General features: G+C 30.0%; 3 protein-coding genes across 6 annotated transcripts; 2 read left to right on the top strand and 1 right to left on the bottom strand.

Annotated features, from left to right (window-relative positions):
• Window positions 1-8,006: 8,006 nt before the first annotated feature.
• Window positions 8,007-11,218, top strand: LOC112736891 (transcription factor bHLH49). Its single transcript, XM_025786555.3, has 7 exons — window positions 8,007-8,497; window positions 8,699-8,926; window positions 9,012-9,146; window positions 9,244-9,315; window positions 9,891-10,136; window positions 10,227-10,338; window positions 10,966-11,218. The coding sequence occupies exons 1-7, from the start codon at window positions 8,285-8,287 to the stop codon at window positions 11,007-11,009; spliced, it is 1,050 nt and encodes a 349-aa protein (XP_025642340.1). The 5' UTR covers window positions 8,007-8,284; the 3' UTR covers window positions 11,010-11,218.
• A 3,107-nt stretch (window positions 11,219-14,325) lies between these two features.
• Window positions 14,326-17,167, bottom strand: LOC112736890 (probable pinoresinol-lariciresinol reductase 3). Its single transcript, XM_025786554.3, has 5 exons — window positions 16,799-17,167; window positions 16,582-16,716; window positions 15,645-15,888; window positions 15,351-15,554; window positions 14,326-14,775 (listed from the first exon to the last, which is right to left on the bottom strand). The coding sequence occupies exons 1-5, from the start codon at window positions 16,976-16,978 to the stop codon at window positions 14,609-14,611; spliced, it is 930 nt and encodes a 309-aa protein (XP_025642339.1). The 5' UTR covers window positions 16,979-17,167; the 3' UTR covers window positions 14,326-14,608.
• Window positions 17,168-19,210: 2,043 nt separating this feature from the next.
• On the top strand, window positions 19,211-22,808 carry LOC112736888 (uncharacterized). 4 transcript variants are annotated; one of them, XM_025786543.2, is made up of 7 exons: window positions 19,213-19,550; window positions 19,688-19,734; window positions 20,038-20,132; window positions 20,464-20,725; window positions 20,827-21,023; window positions 21,756-21,943; window positions 22,340-22,808. In XM_025786543.2, the coding sequence occupies exons 3-7, from the start codon at window positions 20,038-20,040 to the stop codon at window positions 22,624-22,626; spliced, it is 1,029 nt and encodes a 342-aa protein (XP_025642328.1). In that variant the 5' UTR covers window positions 19,213-19,550; window positions 19,688-19,734; the 3' UTR covers window positions 22,627-22,808. The 4 variants fall into 4 exon arrangements, with proteins under 4 accessions (XP_025642329.1, XP_025642328.1, XP_025642335.1 ...); XM_025786548.3 differs by having other exon boundaries at window positions 19,258-19,550; window positions 20,574-20,725; XM_025786544.3 differs by lacking the exon at window positions 19,688-19,734 and having other exon boundaries at window positions 19,211-19,550.
• The last annotated feature ends 476 nt before the right edge of the window (window positions 22,809-23,284 follow it).

Raw genomic sequence — 23,284 nt, 5'->3', positions numbered from 1 at the left:
TGCCACACCAATTCAATTCAATTTATCCAACAATAATTACTCTTCTTATTGGACTTAGGAATATATGCACCTTATACTATATCATTCAAAATATTATGCCATTGCTATCAACGACAACAAAGGTATCATGTCAGAATTTGGATTCACCATCACCATTATATTCACCACAAATTATAACTTTGATCATTACTAAACAATAATTAAATAAATATTAACTCTTACTAATTTAAATTCAAAATTAAATGTTTAAAATTTAAAATTTAAATTTATAAATATTTTATTTTTTATTTTTAAAAATAAATTAATTTTTAAAAAAGCACTGCACAAATTATTTAAAAGAAAATTAAAAGGAATTGAATATATGTTGAGAATGATGAAATGAAATAAATAGGTTATTGGAATTGCAATGCATATATATGGAAGGTATGTATAGTTACCTAAGTTGGTGATTTGAGTAGCTAGAGAGGTGGCATATATAGAGAGACATATATATAGAGGGAATTGTCTCTATTCACTGAAACCTTTGAAGTTTGAATTAACAATAATGGTTATTGGTGAATATTTGTCAATTTCTCATTGACCATTTCTCTGCCTTTTTGACTATAATATAAATGCATGCATGCAGATTCCCTTCAACAAAAGCTTATTAGCTAGAGCCGCATTAATGTCTCTTCTTATCCTTATACTGTTCACTATAATTATTCTTTCTTTCTTCTCCTTTTATTACCTCTTTTTACACAACTAATTAAATCACAATAATTTATTTATGAATTTAACCGGCTTACATCATTAATGTAATAAACTTTTACATATTAGATATATAAGTATTTAGTATTATGTTACTAAAACTAATTATCTTTCACATTCTTTAATTAAATAATTCTTAAAAGTGAATCTTATTATTAAATATATCATATATTAACACATAAAAATTACATTTTTTATTAGAGTTATCGGTACTTGTTCCGGCGAAAAATTTAGAATTATCTTTTATAGTTATAGATAGGATTAGAAGTGAGTCGAGTTGAGTCGAATTAAACTAAGTTCAAGCTCGACTCACGAAAATTAAGCTTGGCTCATGGTTTGTCAACTCATTAACAATTGAGCCTAATTCTAGGTTCAACCTTGACTCATCGAAAGCTCATGAGTCGACTCGAACTCACAAGTTGAGTTAAATAACAATAACATAATTTATAATTCTATATCAATAAATTATAACATATATATATTAAAAAATATTAATTTTATATATTATATATCTATTAATTATGAATTTTTTATTTATGTTTTACATCAAAATTATATAAAAAATAATTATAAAATTTTAAATAAGAACATTAATATATATAAAATTATAAATATTACTATTATATATATATATAATATTAAAAGTATAAACTAAATGTATATAGAGTATGTATATTAATAATTTAATATATATATATATAAAATCGAGTTAGCTTACAGGTTAATAAGCTGAGCTTATATCCAAACTTAAACTTAACTCATTTAATTTATGAACTCAATTCCAGGTTTAAACTCAACTCATCAGCTCATAAGTTCAACTTATCGAGCTATTAACGAGTCGAACTCGAACTAACTCATAAATTGTGTTGACTCACTTCCAACCCTAGTTATAGAATATGAATTTGTATAATTGAAATACAATTGTAATAGATTTTGAATTTCTTAATTTAAGTTGGTATTTTTACAAGAGTAAAAGTATGTATATAAAAAATTTCGATGCTCAAGTCATTACTTTAAGAAGTATTTAAGAATGAAGAGTAGAAATAAATAGGGGTGGAGCTTGCATAAAATTTAAAAAGAGATAAAATTTAATTTTTAAATATAAAAAAATTAAAATAAAAATTTTAAAAGAGACTAAACCAAAATTTATACCTCACTTATAAAAAAAAATTAAAATTTAAGGGAATTATTACTCTCCTTGACACATAAACCTTTTATTTATAGTATGCAAAGGTAAAACTAAGAATGATCCAAATAAATTCGTACAGGATATATATATTCTATTTAAATATGATCTAAATTGTGTTCTTTATAAACTAACATATCTCTAAAAAAAATATTTTTGGGTCGAATACAACCTTAGGTCAAATTGAAGAGTTGATCTGTAACAATAATAATCTATTTTTCAATATAAACTTTGGAAATAAAATTGTTTGTTACGTTCCTCATAAAATGATCTTTATGGTGTATGCGGGAATTTTTCTTTATTTCTTTTGGAGAAGGGAAGAGGAGAGGAGGTGTGGGGAGTGGTCAAATCTCAAATCTGGCAGTGCAGCTGGAACAGGACAAATAAATATGAAAAATAATATATTATTAGTAAATATTATTAGTTTTTGTCCGTATTTGATGAGTAATAATTTATACTTATATTTACCTGAATTTTGCATATACAATTTACACTTACGTTTTTTAAAATTTACACATATAAATTAATAAAATTTATTTGTTAAAGATAATTTAACATTTATGCTGACTAAATAATAATAAAAATTACTAAAAATTACTGTTTCAAAATTTTTTAATAAATAAATTTTGTTTTTATTCCTCATGGTTATGGCCACAAGATCATAATAATTAGTTATGGAGATGGCTAAAGGAAGCATATATAATGGAGCAACTGAAAACATACAAGGTTCCAACATAGAAATCTTCAAAAATATTTGATCCAATTGATGAGTAGTGATGAGGTTACAACTTTTCTTTTTCCTTTTTGATAAATTAGGGTTTTTCAATTAATATTGGTGGATGTTCTTTATCCAAGAAATATATATATTATTCCATGTGTAATGGGTCCAAATAAAGTATAAAATGAAATAAAAAGTATATATATATAGAATCGGTTCCAGCCAGGTCTGTGATGATACATTGCTTTCACTTTCTAATGCTTTAAATTTGCAATGTCTGTTATCACAAAATTGAAAGATACCTCTCTATATCTTTTTCGTTGCTCGTACAAGTTTGGGACACTGTTTCTTCATACTTCATCTTTAAACATCACAAATAAATTTTACGATTGAGACTCACTTTACCATTATCTATGTCTTTTAATTGTCTTCACTACCACCAATCTAATTAGACATACTTTCCTTTTTAATTATAACCTCTTCATAGCCTTCTTATTTATTTATTACTTTTTTTAATAATATAAAATACTTCGATGAAATAAAAGGAAGAAAAAAGAAGTCAATTAGTGGTGCTACTTGTTACATAGAGAAAAAAAAATTGTTAATTTAATTTTTACATTTGTTAATTATGTCAAAAAGAAACTTTATTTTTTTTATACATATATAAAGCATCACTTAAGTAAGTATCATCTTAGAAATTAAATTCTAAAAAGAATAATGTTTCTATTTATTTATATATTAATTATCTATCACACATATATAAGAACATGTGAAAAATGAAACTGCATTTCATTGTTTGATATCGTGAGAAATTAAAGCAGATAAATATTAAAGAATCGTTAAAATTTATTATTTTTTGTTATTATTTTTAATTATTAATTCAATTTTTTTAATTATTAAAGCAACTTTACCTATATATTGTGTTCTGGTCTCAATATATATGAAGCTAATTAAGGAGGTGAGTTATTAGGTAGCGTTTGGTGGAGAGACAGAGATGGAAAGACTGAAATTCTGAGACAGAGACTAAGAGATAGAGATTGAAATAAGTCTCAGTATTCTGTTTGGTGCAAAATGGAAGGCAGAAATTGAAACAAGAATGAAACTCTAATTTAATTTGCTCAAAAAGTAAAATTGAAATTAATTAATTGAAATGAGGGTATTTTAGGTATAAAATGTTATTAAAGTTTCAGTCTTCATCTCTAAAAATTTTAGTCCCCTGTGTTCCTACTTTTGGAGGTACTGAAATACTAAAATTTCAGAGACAGAGACATAAATTTTAGTACAAATCTCTGAACCAACAAACATGATACTGAATCTCAATTTCTCAGTCTCTATCTCAGTACCTCAAAACAAACGCTACCTTAGAGCTTTAACTTATTTAACGCGTAATTTATAGAGTTATAAAGTTATGAAAAATATATGGAAGACATTTTGAGGAAAAATAGACATGTTATTAGGATGTGGTATTTGCCTAATAATTACCTAATAAACATATAAAATATTTATTTATGTGTTTATACAGGGTGTAATTGTTGAGGATATATATATAAATATATATAAATGAGTGAATAAATGGAGGGTTAGTCAAAGAGAATATATAAGGTGGAAAGCACTTGTGAGATACTAAAAGAAAGAAAGAAAATATTTATATATAAATTAAAGAGGTTGACATGATAGTAGTTTTCTGTTGATGCATACCACAAAGAAAGTGATGGGAGAAAGGAGGACCCATTTGCCTTTAGCTGTGGTATGGGGTCATTTTTAAGTGTATGCAACTAGTTTAGGGAATGAGGGGACCTATAGAGACAAGAGGGGACTAGATTGAGACTTTATTTATTATTTTTTTTATATGTTTGACAAATAAAAAATTAACAATTTTATATACATCTAGTGAAAAATATAAATTTTAAAAAATAATGGATAGTATGTGAAATAGTAAGTTCTATATTTTGATAATAAATTTGTCAAAATTTAATTTTTGGTTGTCTATCTAAAATATTAATTATTATTGGTTCAATTTTTATAGAAAGACTGAAAAATAAAATTAGTTTTAAAAGAAAATAAAAATTGGGGATTGATATGACGTATAATAAATTAAAACAAGAGCTACTTGCTATTGAAATTCTTAAAAGTTTTTTTTTTTCCAGCAATAATAACAAATTTGAAAAAGGAATAATATATGTGAGAGGGCCCATTAGGTGATAATGGAAGTTGCCTTCATCCTCTCTGGACTCTTTGCTACAAATCTGAAATTAGATTTAATTTGGTAAGCTTTTACCTTCCGATATTGCTTTAAGCTTCAAATGGCAGGTCCAATTTGCAAGCAAAGCATGATTTAGACCATTGAGAATTTCAGATTTTAATGTCAAGTCACAAGCTAAGTGCCTGCATGGAAGTGACACAATACCAATAATCTTGCATCAAAACATCATGTTAATAAATTAATACTTAGGCTTTAATCACATCACAATAGAAGCATAACTTAGGGTAATTTAGATGGATAAATTGAACGAGGAAAAAAATTATACAGATATTCTAAACTAAATTTAGTTACATGTATATTTCGTTTGATTTTTTATATAAGTCGAATTAAATAAATTTGATTTATATTTTTTTAATGGTTAACTCAATTTACCATGTATATGCTATACCAATAATAAATCGAATCAATTACTATACAATACATACATATACATGGTAAATCGAATCAACTTAATTCAATTTACATTAAAAAAATGTAAATCAAATTTATGTGATTCGATTTATATAAAAAATTAAAAAAAACATGCATATAACTAAATTTATTTTATAACATTTGTATAAATTTTTTTTATTCAATTTATCTATGTAAATTACCCAATAACTTATACAAGGTTACAAGGCAAGAAATTAATAAATTAGTATAACTAACTAATAACTAACAAGAGTATATTAGATGTTGATTTAATACCCTTGACTATTACTGTCTGATTTGTCCCGTTATTAATTAGACTAAACTAATACAATAGTCAATGACAACTAAGTGAACTAACTAACAAGAAGAAGAAAAAAATAAACGAGGTTTAGCAACTAATAAGTAGAAGGTCAATTCCTAACCTAGGATATTTATCTAATTCTCTAATAGCCTATCTTTATTCTTATCAAGTGCACTACTAATCCATCAATCCCTTTCTTGCTGATTAATCAAACACACACATATATATAATTCGTTGAAATAGACCTTCATCCATATAAAATTCAACAGTAGGAAATTGCTAGAACTTTCTCATCTGCTCTACAATTTTATTCAATTTTTCATTTTCCCCCTATAAGGAATATTCTCATCTAATTTAGGGTAAAAAATACATATAAGCTAATCGCAGACTAAAATTACACAAATCAGTCAAAACGAAAATTGCTTCATGAATCCACCAATACACGTTTATATGTAGTTGGAACCAGCTAAATTCGAACTCCATTTCTACATAATTTGAACAAGGTGGATTCAAATTATACACAAACACACACACTAATTCGAACCAGCTGGGTTCGAATTACACACACAGTAAATTAATAATAATTTAATAAAAAATATATATTTTATTTCATACATTAAAAAAAGCTAACAAAATATTTAATTACGAGACTTCTTTACAATATTTGTGATCTATCAATTCGAATTTCATACAATACTCTTTTGTCTATTTTTAATAGCTCATGAATATTTTTTAATAATTTTTTTTTATAAATTTATTTAAATTATACTACAAAAAAATATTTTATCCTATGCAAAACAATTTTAAAAAAATGGCTTAAAAAATGTTAGGAGTACTATAAAAATTTGTAATGTTCTAATAACTTAGGTAAATACATGCATATACTCAAATTTTAAATAAAATATTCTACATAGTCAATAATAATTTAGAAATGAAAGAAAATATTTTATTCCATACAAAATAATTAAAAAATATATTTTATTCTAATACAAAATAATTTTAAAAAAATTGCTTAAAAGATGTTATGAGTACTATAAAAGTTTGTAATATTCTAGTGATTTAGGTAAATACATGATAAAAATATTTTTTCTTTAATTTCTAAATTATTATTAACTATGTAGAGTCTTTAATGTCCGAAGTCATTAGGATATAACAAATTTTTATAGTACTCATAAATTATATGGTGATTCGAATTATACTCTACATAAAAATTTATAAAATAAAATGTCAACCTCTAACATTTATTTAATTAGATAGAAAAATAAAGTGATTACTTGAACAACTAAAATTAATTTACTTTGAATTTAATTAATAAATACAAGTATAACATGTCCATTAATTATTATTGACAAGCAATCGGTTTCTTTACGCCACAACATGACAGTCATTATATAATAATAAGAAGATATCATATCAAATCCAATGTTCCAAAAATATCACGTGGTAATAGTAATACTCTAATGAGAAGCAAGATCATCCTTTAATTTTAAGAACTCAGTTATTCACAAACTCATTAAGGTAGGATGTTATCTGGTTTAGAGAGTAAAAAGAATGCTGTATAAAAATACAAGGATAATACTAAAAGGTCAGCAAAATATATTGTTTTTTATCGTATTTAATTAATAATATTTAAAAATATATTATTACATTATTAAATTAAAAAAATTAAACTGATAATTAGAAATGATAAATTTATTGGTCATTGAATTTTTCTAAAAATATAATAATGATGTAGTACTATTTTAACATACAAAAATATAATAATTAATTGATACGTATTATAAACATGTGTACAGAAATCGAAGAAGTTTAAAGGATCTTAAAATAGTGAAGCTGAAGAAAAATGAATGCTGATGATACTGTGTACAGAAGAGGAAATTTCTCTATTCGAAAAGGACTTTTCATATGTCTATTTTTTTTAAATCTTCTCCTTTTCTACTCATTCACAACCAAACTATAAGAGTTAATTCTCCCCCCAATGCAATATATATCATTAGAGTAAGTAAGAAAATATATAATATATACACACAAATAGTAAGCTGTTTTTCAACAGAATATTCAAGCCGCCCAATTTTTCTTTATTTAAAAATTTGTCAGTTTTCATGTGGCGCAAGTAGATAGGTTCATTAAATAATTTTTTTCTCAAAAAGATCAATATTTATTATATATATAGAAAATGAAAGAAATTTAGTCTATAATATTTATTTTTAAATTTTTTATTACATACAAGTCCAAAAGAATATATTTGTTAAAATAAAAATATTTAATAGTGTTGGTAATGTAAAGGATGGATAAATACTAAATAGTAAAGAGTAATGCGGAAACGACAGCGTTTGGGTTTAACCGTTTAAGAGTGTTGAAACAGTCCCACGTGGCGGTCATATCAGTGGGACCTCACACACTCACACACTCACACACACACACTCTCTCTTAATATTCCTCCGCCGGCACACTCTCCTCTCCCCCAATTCTAATTATTTTCATTTTCATTTTAATTAAAATTGATATTAATATTAATATTATTTTCTTTCTGATTATATATACACACACATATTGCCATGGTCATCCTCGATCTCTTTCTTCAACTTTCTAAGAAACTAAAACGGTTAACAACAACTACATACTCTACTCTGTTTAAAGAAGAAGAAGAAGAAGAAGATGTTGCATTGTGTAAACATGACAGTGTTGGAGAGGCAGCAAGCAAGAACCAAGAAATGCATTCAACAAGATCTTCAAGACAATGGATCCTCGTTATTTGACGTCTTCTCTGATGATTATTCCTCCCTAATTCACATGCCTCCTGCTCCTTCTTCTTCTTCCGCCATTTCCTCCTTTGTCTCTCCCAAGAAGAGAAAGTCTGAAAGCCACAAGGTTCCTTCAACGAAACTCAACTTTTTTTTAAGTTAAAATTCATATGCAGTTGTCTTCACGTGAAGTTAATAGCTAAGAATCGTTAAATAATTTGACTAAATTATCACCTAATAATTTTCTATTATAACTGCAAATATTTTTTTACATTTTTCTTATCAATCTTATCTTGTTTTATCTCTTTACTCAATTCTTTTCTTTTAGGTGGTTGTTGCTCAACAAAGTCATACGAAGAAGGAGAAAAGAGTGAAAGTGAGTGCGGAAGAAGACTCATCCAAAATGAGTGAGCAAATTACGAACAAGGACGAAGTAGCTTCTGCTGAGAATTCCATTAAAGGATCTACTTCGGAGCCTCACAATAACAAACCTGACTACATTCATGTCCGAGCTCGCCGCGGCCAAGCCACTGATAGTCACAGCCTTGCAGAAAGAGTGAGTCGTCAAATAATTTGACATGTTTGACTAAACTGTTTTATATTCAACGAATTCTAAGTAACTAACTAACTAATGTATGCAGGTTAGAAGGGAAAAGATTAGCGAGAGAATGAAGTATTTGCAAGATTTGGTTCCGGGATGCAACAAGATTACAGGAAAAGCTGGAATGCTTGATGAAATCATAAACTATGTTCAGTCTCTTCAAAGACAAGTTGAGGTAATTAATTAATTAATTTAATTTGTTAACGGGAAATTGAAGTATTTAGATGTACACGTGGCTTATTATTATTGTCATGATCACTTCTTGCTTGCAGTTCTTGTCTATGAAATTAGCTGCTGTAAACCCAAGACTTGAACTCAACGTTGATGATCTCTTTGCCAAAGAGGTAAAACAAACAAGAAAAGAAAATGCACATATTACAACTTTACCCCTCTTCATCTTTCATTTTAGCTTAATTACACACTAAACAACAAGGATTAATCAACCATGCATTCCCATATTGTCCTTCAATTATGTTCATTAATAGTGATTTCTGTACAATATTTCATTTTTTAGTAATAAAAGTGATCAATAAAAAATGAAAAAAGATAAAAAAAAATTTGTATTTTATATTATAAAAAAAATAATTTTGAAGTACTTTTAGTGTAAAATCGTTTTACATATATTCAATTACATATCGTCATATTAATAAAACAACTATTTTTTATATTGACCACGTGAATAGAATAGTCATCCAAAAAAATAATTGTAATTGCACACTGTATAAAATGTTTTAAAATATCAAAATTAAACTCTTAAAAAAATACAAAAAAATATAAAAAAAATGTGTTCTTTTTTTAAAAATCATATTTTAATTTTTTTTTTTGTTATTTCACTTATATAAGTAAATAAATGTACTTAGATCTAACATAAGCATCCACATGTATGTAAGAAAGGCTTATTAAAATTTGATAATGACAGGTATTTCCTGCTTGTGCTCCAAATTTTGAAGGCATTGGAATGGGATCATCAGAGATGACTAATAACCCTGCTGCATATCTTGACTTCAATTCAGTTCAACAACTTGTATCATGTTCCAATGGATTAATCAACAACATTGGCATGAATATGACCCCTTCACCAGACATGGGTCTTAGGAAAACCATTGCTGCACCCCTCTCTGTGTCTTTACCAGAAACATTTCTTGACTCATCATCTTGTTTCAATGTATGCTTAATTAATTACCCTTTTCTATGTTACTATGTTTCAATGATTTTTAGTTTTCTATAATTGATCCTTTTCTGTTGTTCATTGCAGCAAGTTTTACCTCCTTCAATTTGGGAAGGCGAATTCCAAATCCAAAACCTTTACAATGTGGCTTTTGATCAACCTAGAACATCATCTTTTCCACCTTCTCACCCATTTACAGGTACCTACGAATTATGATTTTCCTAGTGACCTTTTTATTTTTCCAAAATGCAGAAAGTGGAAGCATAGCAGAGTGGAATAATTTTTCATCATGAAACATGATAGGGACATTTTAGCCCATAGCAATAGTTATTATTTATAAGGGTAATGTTAAGAATAAAAAAAAAATAATTAGTATTTGTTTTATTTAGTATTTTATTAATTATTGTAATAATTAATGAATGTTAAGTAAAATAAGTTTTGATTATTTTTTGTTACTAAATATTTTTGTATTTATAAATGTTAAGATAATAAATAATTAAGTCAAATATTTTTGTTGATTTAATAATATAATATTATTGAATATTTGTGTAAAAATTAAAATATTGAAAGTTAAATTCCACAAAAAATAACTTATATGAGGTTACCGATTTATTTATATTGTGGTTAAAAAGAAATGGTGTAGCAAGGTAGGAAGCTTCCTTTTTGAAATTCTAGGTTTTTTAGGAAATTTGGATGATGAGGCTTTTGGATCAATCATTTTCTCTAAAGACTTGTTAAACACTCCACTATTACCCTTGTGATTTAGTTACCCTTTTGAAAAAGTAGTTAATTTGAATTTCTATTTTTTTTTATTATATTTGTGCAGGTTTAGTGGAAGCTAGTAATCTAAAGATGGAGATGGATATGTAGATGATGATGATGATAATATCTTAAATTTGCAATTTATTTTGGATGAGGTCACTCCACATGGGAATGGCTATCATGAAGATTCTTAATTTTTCTTTTGAAGTAAATATAACATAATATTGGTTGTATACTTCTAAGTATATAGTATGACTATAAAAATAAGATTTATTATTATTAATATTAATACCCCGTTAACTTTTGGGTCGCCTTCATTTGCACGTTTCAAGTACTATTTAATTATTTATTATACCATCCAAAAAGAAAAAGTTTGATAGCGATGAGAATTGAATTGAATTGAGCATATATGTGACTGGGCACCTAATCCAATGTAAAATAAGAAGTTGATGGCAACCTATCACTGCTTTTTCCTTTTTAATTTCCCTTCTCTTTATGATGAGATTATTATTTAGTAAAATAAAGGTAACATAAGCAGCTGGATGCAAATTAAAGCTTAATACCAATTATATGATAAGGACAATAATTGATAGTATTTATAATCTTGATTTTCAATTAATTGTTTATAGGATATAATAGTTCTTAATGAGTTTGCAACATAATCAAACCTAACAACAAACATCAAGTGGTTTTCCAAAAGGATACGAGGGTGATGTTTAAGGTCCTTAAAAAAAAATAGTATATAGTAAAAATAATATTGACGCAATTAAATAACTATGTAAAATTATGCATTAAAATTATTCCTCATTAATTATCTTAATGGAAACTTTTAAATTTGAAGTCTCTATCAATCGCTTTTTTCATGATTAAATCACCACAAATATTAAAGCTTCTTGTCATTTTCTCATCCACTTGAGCATCTCATAAAAATATAAAATCACACTAGTCAAATTATCATTTGATTACTTTTGTAGTTTTGTTTTGGTTGATATACTTAACACCCCAACATGCACTACCATCAAGCATTGCTGGTTTTGTAGTTTTCAGTTAATTTTTGTTTGAATTTGATCAATCTCGTGCGATCAAAAAGTATTCTTCCAATAATTCTCTACTTCATCAACCTGATTTTCATTTTCGCCTTTTTTCTTTTTCCTTCATATAATCATAAATTAATATATACTAGTATTTCTTAATAAAAATTATATTTAAAGACTTTAGGTACTTTCACTTGTAAATGTATCATATATAAAAGTTAAAACCGTTAAAAATCTTAAGCGAAAGTCTTAAATTAAATAAGATATTAGATAGAGTTTCGATCCATTCGTTCATTTAAGTAAGTATCAGATGTTCGAATTTTGTTTTGTATATACAGCAATAATCTATTGACCAACAACAAATCTTTAAATAGAACTCTGATTCGCGACGAATTATTTGACCTATTGGACCGAAGAATAACGTGGCAAACCGAAAAATATAGGTAGAGAATCATCTTTGCATGTATATCTCTTTTTTTGGTTTTCCATGATATTTTCCAACTCGGCAGATCAATGACTAATCCGTAAAGGATCAAAGTTCTATTTAAGGGTTTGCCGCTAGATAATGGGTTGCTGCTTGCACAAGGTGGCTTGCTTAAGCGAACTAATGAACTGCATGCATGTGTATCTCTTTAATCTAATGCGATCATGAAGTATTAGTAATTACCATTACGTGACAGTAGAAGTTACATGATAATAAACTTGTAACAGAAAAGACGAATGAATATAAAACAAAAGGTGTAACTAATAATGCAGAAGTAGCATATGTGTGAAATTGTATTGGATTTAATAAACCTTTGCCATTTGGTTGTGGATGAAAACAGGAAGACAACATTGAACATGGTTGAGAGAGACAAAGGTAGTCATGCGCCTGATAGTGGACCTTCTCAAAGCCGCCATTGGGGACAAAATAATAGTCTTCTTGATTGAGACACTCATAAATTAGGCCACAAGCTAAGATTGATGAATACATTACATTGCCTTATGTTATTATGGGAGGGAAAGGAAGGTGGATGGTCACACATTTCAATTAATTAGAATGATTTTTCTGTCCCTAACAGTTATGATCCAGTTCAATCAAAATGGACATCTAAACTGTTTACTATACCCGAAAATAAAATAAAATAAAATAAAATAAAAATGGACATCTAACTCATATTTGTGGTTAAAACTTAAAAAGGATAGATGGTCATTAATGTTTGGAATTATATGGACAAACCACAGTTACAACTCACATGAAAATGAACAAGATGTTACATTTGAGTTATCTGGTTGCCAAAACTTATGACATGACCTATTAAAAAAGATGGAGATGACCAATCAATATTTATTTCTCACATTGATAGCAAAAATTGAACTATGTGGGGTATAATCTTATTACATGCCATGTGCTAATCCTCATTAACAAAGATAATTATCTTAAAATAATTAAGCAACAATGCTACATTGCGCATATTGATATCAATGTCACTTGATGTACCTATGCTTTTCATTCTTATAAGAAAGACCCCTTGGATTTTCATACATAACATATGTTAACAAAAAAATTGAGGGACACATCTTGTATGTATATATGTATAAATAATAACTATATCTGGCATAAAATCATGTCTTAATATGCATGAAAGGTGCTGTTCGGTGTTAGGTTGCATCAATGGTTAAAAAAAGGGGACCACTTGAAAGGGTTTTTGCCAAGGGCTGCATGGGGTAGCTAGTTTAGTAGTATATTTTATCTTGGAGTTATGAGAGCCTCAGAATTTCTTCACTTTGAAGCCATATATAATGGTGAGATTTGTGGACCTGTCTCATCCATAGCCAAAGATCTTGTTGATTCTCTTTGTTTCTGTTGATGGTGAAACATGATCTTGGATTTTCCTTTCATTGCCCCACACCTTCATCTTATGTGGGGGAAAAAAAATATATTAGTATAAACACTAATTTACTATAGCATGTAGTCAGATATATTCTCATAAATGTTGATTAAATCCATGATAAGTGAGAATATTTTAAATAAAGTGAGGCAATTTACTTTGTTGTAAGTAAGTTTGATAATGAGGTATTAGACTTGTGTCTATCTCACAAGTCACACTCTCTATCCCTTACACTACTCACATGGGGGGTTGGTTCCAAGATATTAACTATTAAGGCACCAAGCCATTATAAGATTCCCTAACATTTAGCTATCTAGAATAAAACATTAGTCAGATTTTAAAAAGCAAGACTTTTTAAACTAACCTTCCATGTTTGTGTCTTGTTCCTTTTCAACAAAATTGTAAATCTTACCGGATTTAATTTGATCTCATTGTAACTTTATTTTTGGGGGAAAAAAAGAACCCATTCTAATAGTCATGAATATGAATTTTTGTAATAGAAAATTGGGAAGTGCAAAGTTATATAATTTATCTGTAGCTTTTACTTTTGAAATAGTTACTTGAATAGAACTATTCATTCCCTCATGTAGCATCACCAAATTCTAACAGGCTACTTATTTTACACCTTCAAAAAATGATACAACAACAACAAATCTTCGTCCCATTAGGTGGAGTCGGCTACATTGCGTCCTATCATATATGATGTCTTCTGTAAGTCTATTTATATTTAGATCTGTCTTGACCACTTCATTCAGAATCTTCTTAGGTCACCTTTGCAGCCGATATTTAAAAATGCCTCAAACTAAACTAGTGTGTCTAAGAATTCACTGACTGTGGTATATTTCAGTTGTGGATACAGTTCTGTGCCATTCACTCCATTGGAAGACTCAATGTCAAAGTAGGTGTGATCTTTCTTTATGAAAGCAGAATATATGAAAAGCTGTTCAAAGTTGGCAGGATAAGAAGTACCTGTGAAATAAAATAATTTGCACAATTTTTAATTGGATTTTACTATTTTAGGATCAAAGAATATCATTAAGATGGAGAGAAGAAAAAATACAAGAAAAAGGGGTAATAAAAATATTTATCTATGAAGTGTAGATTTTCGATCTATTAACATGTATGAGAAAGGTTAGTTCTCAAAAAGGATCATGAGCTATACACCAAATAGATACCAAGCATCTAATCATATCCCATAAAACTTGCCGGTCCAAGAATTTATAATTGAAGGTGTGTGAATTGTGTTCAAGCCAACCAAATACACCAAATAGATACCACAATGATTTTGCCATTTTGGTACTCATAAAACAAGCAAAACTAGTCAAGAGAAATTGACCTAAGGTTGCACAACACATCAAGCACTCACCTAATGCATTGAATTAGAAATTTTCCTTACATTTCTCTCTATTTGAGTAGAAACTTCATATCCCTGTCAGTCTTAACATGAGATGATTTTTCATGCTGTCTACAATCTTGATGCTTAGTTGACAAAAGTGACAAGAAGCAGCAACATAGTCACAATCAATTTGAAGTCAAAGTATTACCTTTGATTTTCTTGACCAGCTCTTCTTCTGAGACGTGTGATTTCTCAAGCTTCTTCCCGATTTTAGTTTCCCACATCTCGACTAGTTCATTCAGAGAACAAACGTTTCCTGGGGGTCTCAAGTACAACACTTTGTTCAAGGTGCGGGGGTCATCAACTGTGCTAATAGTGAAGGCAGCGACGTCATTTTCCTTAACAAATACGCCTGCAAAGAAACCCTTCATGAATAAGCACCAAACAAAAAGAATAACAATTACGTGACAAGAAATTAGCAATCGTCTTCGATCAAACAGACCTTTTGTGTTCCCATCACCAAATATGGTAACCTTGTCCCTAGGAGGAGCATTTAAGCCTGGCTGAACAAGAGAAGGGAGCAAAATCTTCATGAAGAAATTGCAGCAAATGCAGGTATATGGAATTCCTTCGGCCTCAACCATCTGGCGAATTTCGAGTTTGGGTGCGTAGAAATTGTGACCATCCTCCAGGTCATATATTTGAACCTTGGTAGGGTCTGCTCCAAATTCAGCTGGGATGAATCTCTGAAGAGACCAAAATAAACAACACATCATTGAACATATCTTACAATTCAAATATTCAATAATACAAGGACCATTGGCAATACATACACACATGCAGATCAGAAATGGTGGGAGCATATATCTTAATAAATGAAAATAGTAAGACTGTTGGTAACAGCTTTAGAAATGGATGCTCCAAAACCAAATTAACCAATTCCACAAGAAATTGAAGCAGAACATTAGAAATGGCCTAAGAATCAGCATTTTAAGCGAATGTTAACAAATAACCACAAGGACTTGAAGGTTGAAAGGCTCATTATTTGACTGAAAAGCGCATGCATGTTTTCTTATGCCAAATTAATTTACCATTGATCTCCATGGATTTCAAGACCCAACAAGCCCATTCCACTTTCACACTCATAAAATCTATTCCTAATTTCTGCTGAAGAATGAGGCTAACCCCAAAGAGACAACAACAACAGAAAGTCAGAAATAGACAAAACAACAAACAGGTAGAATGCATGCAACAAACTCTTTCAACAGAGTCTATTTCAAAATATACCCAATCTGATTCAATTCAATGCTCAACAAATCCACTCCTTCAAACTTGTCAAACCAACCATATTGTTCTACCCTAGACAATTTTATGAGGTACTCCATACTTGCATCATATCCAAAAATCCAAATTCTTAAGACAGGAAGTTTAAAGTGGACCTTAATGGAGCCAGATTGTTTGATAACTCGGATAAGAAGCTTCTGATCAAGAGTTTGCTTAGCTGAAACAGCAGAAATAACAACATCCACTAACTTGACAGCTTCAACAATGCTGGCTTCATCTTGGAGGGAACCCTAAGCATGAAAAAGAAAATGTAAGCCACAAAAACAAAGATTCGAGATTGCAATGTAAGGGAGGTGGAATTGAAGAACATACTTTGAGGAGGGTGGCACCAGCATGAGAGAGAGAGTGAAGCTTCTGTGCTTTGATGGGGTCAGAGAAAGCAGAATCCCTAACAAGTGCAAATGTTGGATGATCAAACTTGAGGCTTGCTTCTGCTAAGTGAAAACCCAGGTTCCCACTTGCTCCAATTATCAAAATTTTGCTCTTTCCCATTTTTCAAAAAAAGAAAAATTCTGAACTCAACTGATTAGGGTTCAGTAACCAAAGTGCACTTAATGCAGCACGTGCTAATTAATTTAGTGTTACAACTAAGTTCGTGAGATCCATCAGAAAGTTATTCAATTACTAAATTTTAAGAGTTGCAAACCCTACCCCCAACCCAAATCATATTTTAATTGGTTTGAGTTTTTTTCTTTTTTCTTTTTTATTTGATATTATTTTTAGACTGAGTTTAGATTATATTTTGGATTTGGATAGATCTAATTCAGGTCTCATAACTAAAATATATAATGTTTAATAAAATTTGTAACAAAGTATCATGGTTTTTTGTTTTAATTAATACTTTTTTTACAGTACATAATATTGGTTTTATTTTTCAATAATTTATTTTGATATAAATATTATATAATATTTATTAAAGTTAATTTTTAAGAGCAAGATTTTGTTAATTTATTATGAATAATTTAGTTCTAGAATTACACATGTTTATTATATATCGAGCCGAGTTTGTTTAGAGTCAAGTTTGAATTTGACTAAATTTGCCTTAATAAGTAAAATATTGCTTGTATTAAAATATATAAGTATCTTTATTCGTGTTTTTTTTTATTTGTAAAAGTTAATTTATAATAATATTATATATAAAAATAATAAAAATTTATATGCAAATATCTTTATGCAAAGACGGTTAAATAATTTAATATTTTTTAATTATTAATTTTATATAAAAAATAATAAAATAATATATGTAACAATTATATTTAAGTATTTATCATAAAAATTAATATAATATTATATATTTAAGTTTTTTTGTTATGGTATGAGAGCTAGGTTATTAAATTAGCTTTTTTTTGTAGAATTATTTGTGGTTCAGTAAAAAGATGTTTAGTTGGAAGGATATAGATAATTGGCTTTGGCTTTGGCGTCAACATGTTTCAGAAAAATATAAATTTTTGGCCTGACTATGTCTTCTGGAAGTTCTTCCTATTGCTGCATTTCGTTTTATGAGGGACATTTTGCACACGGATAGCTGTCCACGATGTTTCTCAGATTAGAAATCGGTTTTATATTGTATTCGGGATTATCCAAAAGCCCAACTAGTTTGGCAAGTTTTAGGGATCTCCGATCAACCAGTGGATTTGATGAGTTGGTTCTTACATAACAGCAAACAACGCCCCTTTAGATTCTTTTCTGGTCTCTGGTGGATTTGGCGTTCGAGGAATAACGAGATCTTTTATCCTCGCGAGCATTGGACCATAGACAAGGTAATTGGTATGGCTTTGTCCTTGGAAAAGGAGCTCCGAAATATTTTTGAGTTGCAACGACTGTCTATCCCCTCCATCTGTCCACGATTAGTGGCTCTTGGATTCCCCTCTCAGTGGGTACCTTTAAAATTAATTGTGATGCTAGCTATCCTAGTAACGGTGCTCGAGTTGGTTTTGCTTGTATTAGCAGAGATTGGAAGAGAAGGTAGCAACGACACTGACTGAAACAATTGAGAGTCGTAGTATTTTACAAGGAGAGTTGTTTGCTATTTGGAGATGCTTTCTTTTAGTATGAGACTCGGGACAAAGAGACGTTATATGTGAGACAAATTGTGTGGAGGCTTTTACTATTGTCAATAATTTACAGGATTGCTCTGGGTTTATCGATCCTTTGATGTTAAAAATCCGAAATATCATGTCTTAGAAATAGCGTGCTGATCTTTCGGTTCATCTTGAGAGATGCAAATATAGTAGCAGACATCATGGCAAAGACTGCAATGAGGACCCTTTCTCCCCAAATGGAGCTTCCGTTGCCTTGGAAGGAGTTTGAGAGTAGTATTCAATGGTACTATCTTTTTTAAGCAGTTTCTTATTTATTTTTTTTGTGTATTTTCTTTTAAATCATAAAAAAAATTAATTTAATATAACAAAAATTAGTTATAACTAATATTATTTCAAGTCTTATTGTTTAATTTAGTTGAATTCGGATAGATAATTAAATGTTAGAATTGTAAATTTTTATACATTAACATATTAAAAAATTCACTCTTTTTACCAAATTTTAAAGAATATGTGTTAGCTAAATCTGAGAGTTTATGTATAATAAATTTTTTTTATAGTTATTTTTTATTATTTTATTGTTATTTAAAGTGTAGAATTTATCTTTTTTAATTTCTCTTTCATCTCATACAAAAAAAGATCTTTAAACTTACATTTTTACCGTATAATTCACCTAAAAATTGAAGTTTTTGCATAGAATCAAACTTAATCCTTTCGCTTTTTTATCAGAAACTGGAAAAGTAGAAAACACCCAAATGGCAAAAACAGAACCCTAGGCTCCCTTATTTCTCTTCTGCTTTTCTTCTTTTTCTTCTTCTTCTTCTTCACTGGACTCAATCAAAGATCACCGCTGTCGCACGTTGCATCTCCTCTCTGACTTCTGCGTGCTCTGCTCCGTCGGTTGAGTTTGACCTGCGGTGACTCTGCTCCGCCGCGGCGCTCTCTCTGCTTTTGCTTCTTCTCCGCGGCGGTTTCCTCTTTTTTCTGCTCCGCTGCCTCCTCTACTGCGCCTCTCTTCTCCTCCGGTCTGCTCCGCATCTGCCAGTGCTATGTTTTTTTCGCTATTTATGTTTTGATTTTTATCGTTGATCAATGTGTTATTGTTGATTTAGTGCTAATGTTGCTGCTGCTATAAGTGAATTTTGCTATCAATGTATTGCAGTTGCTCATTGTTGATGAAATTGCTGATTAAATTCTTGATCAAATTAGGTTAGTTTTTTTATTTTTACTTAATCTATGCTTATGTTATATGTTATTGATAATAAACTTAGTCATAGCTTTGTTATTTGGTTTTGGATCTGTTGCTTGAGATTAGTTACTTGAAATTTTGGTTTAGTTAGATGATTTTGTATTTTTCTTATTTTAGTACAATTCGGTTATTTAGGTGGAACTTTGGTTGAATCTGTTAGTCGTCTGAATCTTTGACCTGGTAGTTTGAATGGTTCAATGGCTGGTCCGTTTGTTCAGAACCTTGTGTTATTTTGTTTAACCATCAGTTATTGCTGTAACCAGATGTTAGTTCGTTATGTGGTTGCTTTCCTTCTGGGGCTTCTGTGGTCTGTCTTGGTAGTAGATGCAAGTCTTGGTGATGCTGATCCACATTATAGGTGCATAATCTATCCTTACATAACTTCTCTATTTTTCTTCTCCATATGGAAATAAGTTCAGCATTTTTGTATTCATTGAGTATAACTGTAAGAAATGGTACTTTGTTTCTACTTTTATTTTTCTTATCGGTAGTACATAGGAAAATCTTCCATACTTACAGGTGTTCTATGTTACTAAGTGCTTATGATTTAAGTTAAATATTTTATTGGATTATACCTGACCATTTTCCATACTTCCAGGTGTTCTATGTTACTAAGTGCTTATGATTTAAGTTAAATATTTTATTGGATTATACCTGACCATTTCATCCATGTTTTGTTTGAATATTAGGAGTTGTGTAACCCAATGTCAAGAAAATGGATGTGTTGGTAAAAAATGCTTTCCAAATTGTAAATTTTCTTCGGATGGAGTTCTTATTGATCGTCCTTGGTACATGCAAGATTCACTTTACATACAATGGAAAAAATGGGACTGTCAAAGTGACTGTCGGTACTACTGCATGCTTGAGAGAGAGAAAGAAAAAGAATTACATAGCCTCGGCCCCGTCAAATATCATGGCAAATGGCCTTTCAAGCGTATTTATGGGATGCAGGTTTCTCTCGCAAAAGCCATGTGTCTTTCATTTCAATTGGAGTTGGTGTCTGATTACCCCAAAACTCGTTTATATCTCTGATATGTCACTTTTTGTTTTAGGAGCCTGCATCTGTGGCTTTCTCTGCTCTCAATCTTGCAATGCATTTTCATGGTTGGATCTCCTTCTTCATTCTTCTTTACTATAAATTGCCTCTAAAATATGGAAAAAAGCCATATTATGAATATTCTGGTTTGTGGCATATCTATGCACTCTTATCACTAAACTCTTGGTTCTGGAGTGCTGTTTTCCACAGTCGGTAAGTTGCTTATTCAGATACTTTCAGTACTTATTTTTAATCACCTGGACACTTAGTCAATGATGCAGGTCAAATTCAATCACAAGATATGAATATTAATATTATTTTTTCTGTATAGTATATGAAAATTCTATCATTAAGACACATAAATTTTATGAATGGCTGTTTTAACTGTGAAATTGCAAGCCTGACTTAAAATTATTTGGAGCATACCATAAGATATGTAATGAAGTTGAATTAATGCTATTGACAGTAGCATTCTGAATTTGTTGATGATCCCATTGTCTTTCAAGAAAATATGTCGCTTATTTCTAAATCCCACATAATACATGCTAATATTGCTTCTATTGTCATTTGACTGTCCACTCTCCATGTGTAGTATTTTAGGATGAAAATAGATCCACAACACCGAGATGGCATAATAGCTTGTCGTGATTCATAATGATTTACATATACTGATTCCTGTAAATGCCACCCTACATTGTTTAGTTTTGCATGTGGTAATATGTTATATTCCATGTTGCTTTAGAATATGCTCATTATTTTCTTTGGAATCACTTGGTCAGCCAGCCCATCCCCCCAAGCTTGCATATGGTAGGGTTGGACTTACAATCTTAAAAAGTCTTGCTTACGGTTGAGTATAGGAAAATAGGTCTCTTTAAGTATTCCACAACTCTTTTCCTTTCTCTCTTTTGCCTATATTTCATTGTTTCTGGCGTCAATGAACTGCAGAGATGTTGATCTGACAGAGAAACTGGACTACTCATCTGCAGTGGTTCTCCTTGGATATTCTCTCATTTTAGCCATATTACGTGGCTTCAATGTTAAGGATGAAGCTACCAGAGTTATGGTTTCTGCTCCATTGATAGCCTTTGTAGTCACTCATGTAATGTACATCAACTTCTATACATTAGATTATGGTATGTCCTATATCATGTAATCTTTATATTGTTAACTCAGGTCAAATGTGGGACTCATGCGTTCTTTGATAAAATCGTTGCTTGAACAGACTGATAATTATTTGTTTCTATTTTCTTCTTGTGGCTTCTGCTATTGTTACAAAATTATTGACAGTGATCTTATATTCTGAGTTTTCTTCCGACTTGTTCTTTAGGCTTAAATTTGTATTTGTCAATTTATTGTGGTGGAAGTGACGCTTAGTTTTCGGAAGTGGATAGATTGGATCCACCTTGTGCACTTGAGAACTTGGCTTGTTATGTATATTTCTCTGTTATGTTTGTAATGTTTTCTATCATTTCATATATACCCTCCCTTTGTCTGGTAATTTTGACAGCATTTTCATTCTTATTGCACAGGCTGGAATATGATGGTTTGCGTAATGATGGGTGTAACACAGCTTGTCATTTGGGCAGTTTGGGCAGGTGTTAGTTGCCATCCTTCACGGTGGAAGGTCTGGCTGGTTGTTTTCTCGGGTGGTCTTGCGATGCTCCTAGAAATATACGATTTCCCTCCGTATCAAGGACTTCTGGATGCTCATGCTCTTTGGCATGCAACAACAATTCCTCTGACCTACATTTGGTGGAGCTTCGTAAGGGACGATGCTGAATTTCGAACCTCTAACCTTGTTAAGAAGGCCAAGTAGATTCTATGTGACATGCCACGTCAAGTACTTGAATTTGCACATCTCTATTGTCATTGAAGATTTTGTATGCTGAGCTTTGTACTCAGTTTTGAAAGGTTCATGATTTGACTGAAGCGCATACATGTTTTATTATGAATTTTTTTTTTGGACAGAATTATGAAAATTAATTTACCATTGATCTCCATCGATTTCGAGACACTAGAAGCCCATTCCAATCTCACACACAAAACCTATTCCTAATTTCTCCTTAAGAATGAGGCTACCCAAGGAGACAACAGCAGAAAATCGATATCCAAAAATATGGCTAGAATGCATGCAGGATCTAGCATACTGGCCTTTTAATTTCGGCACGGCCCATTTTGCTTTCTCTCTTATGCTGAACTTAGCCCTCCTTGTCCCTATTTTATACTATGTTTGTCCGTGCTTGCATGCAGCATGGTGGGCTTTTACTTAGATCAAGTCCAATTTGCTTATCACATCGCTATTGACGTTAGCCCTTCTAGTTGTAGCGGTCTATTGGTGAAGTGGTATAACCTTCGAATACAAAAGTATTTTTCAAATACACGTGAATGCAGTATTGTATTGTTATTTGAAATGTTACACGTATTTAAAAGAATTTGATTTTTGGTCACTCTTGTTCTATTCGCAATGCTGCTAT

The sequence above is a fragment of the Arachis hypogaea genome, chromosome 13, assembly GCF_003086295.3.
Source record: "Arachis hypogaea cultivar Tifrunner chromosome 13, arahy.Tifrunner.gnm2.J5K5, whole genome shotgun sequence".
Classification (NCBI taxonomy): domain Eukaryota; kingdom Viridiplantae; phylum Streptophyta; class Magnoliopsida; order Fabales; family Fabaceae; genus Arachis; species Arachis hypogaea.
Note: the sequence above shows the minus strand (reverse complement) of the source record. Positions and strands in the feature narration are given on the sequence as shown.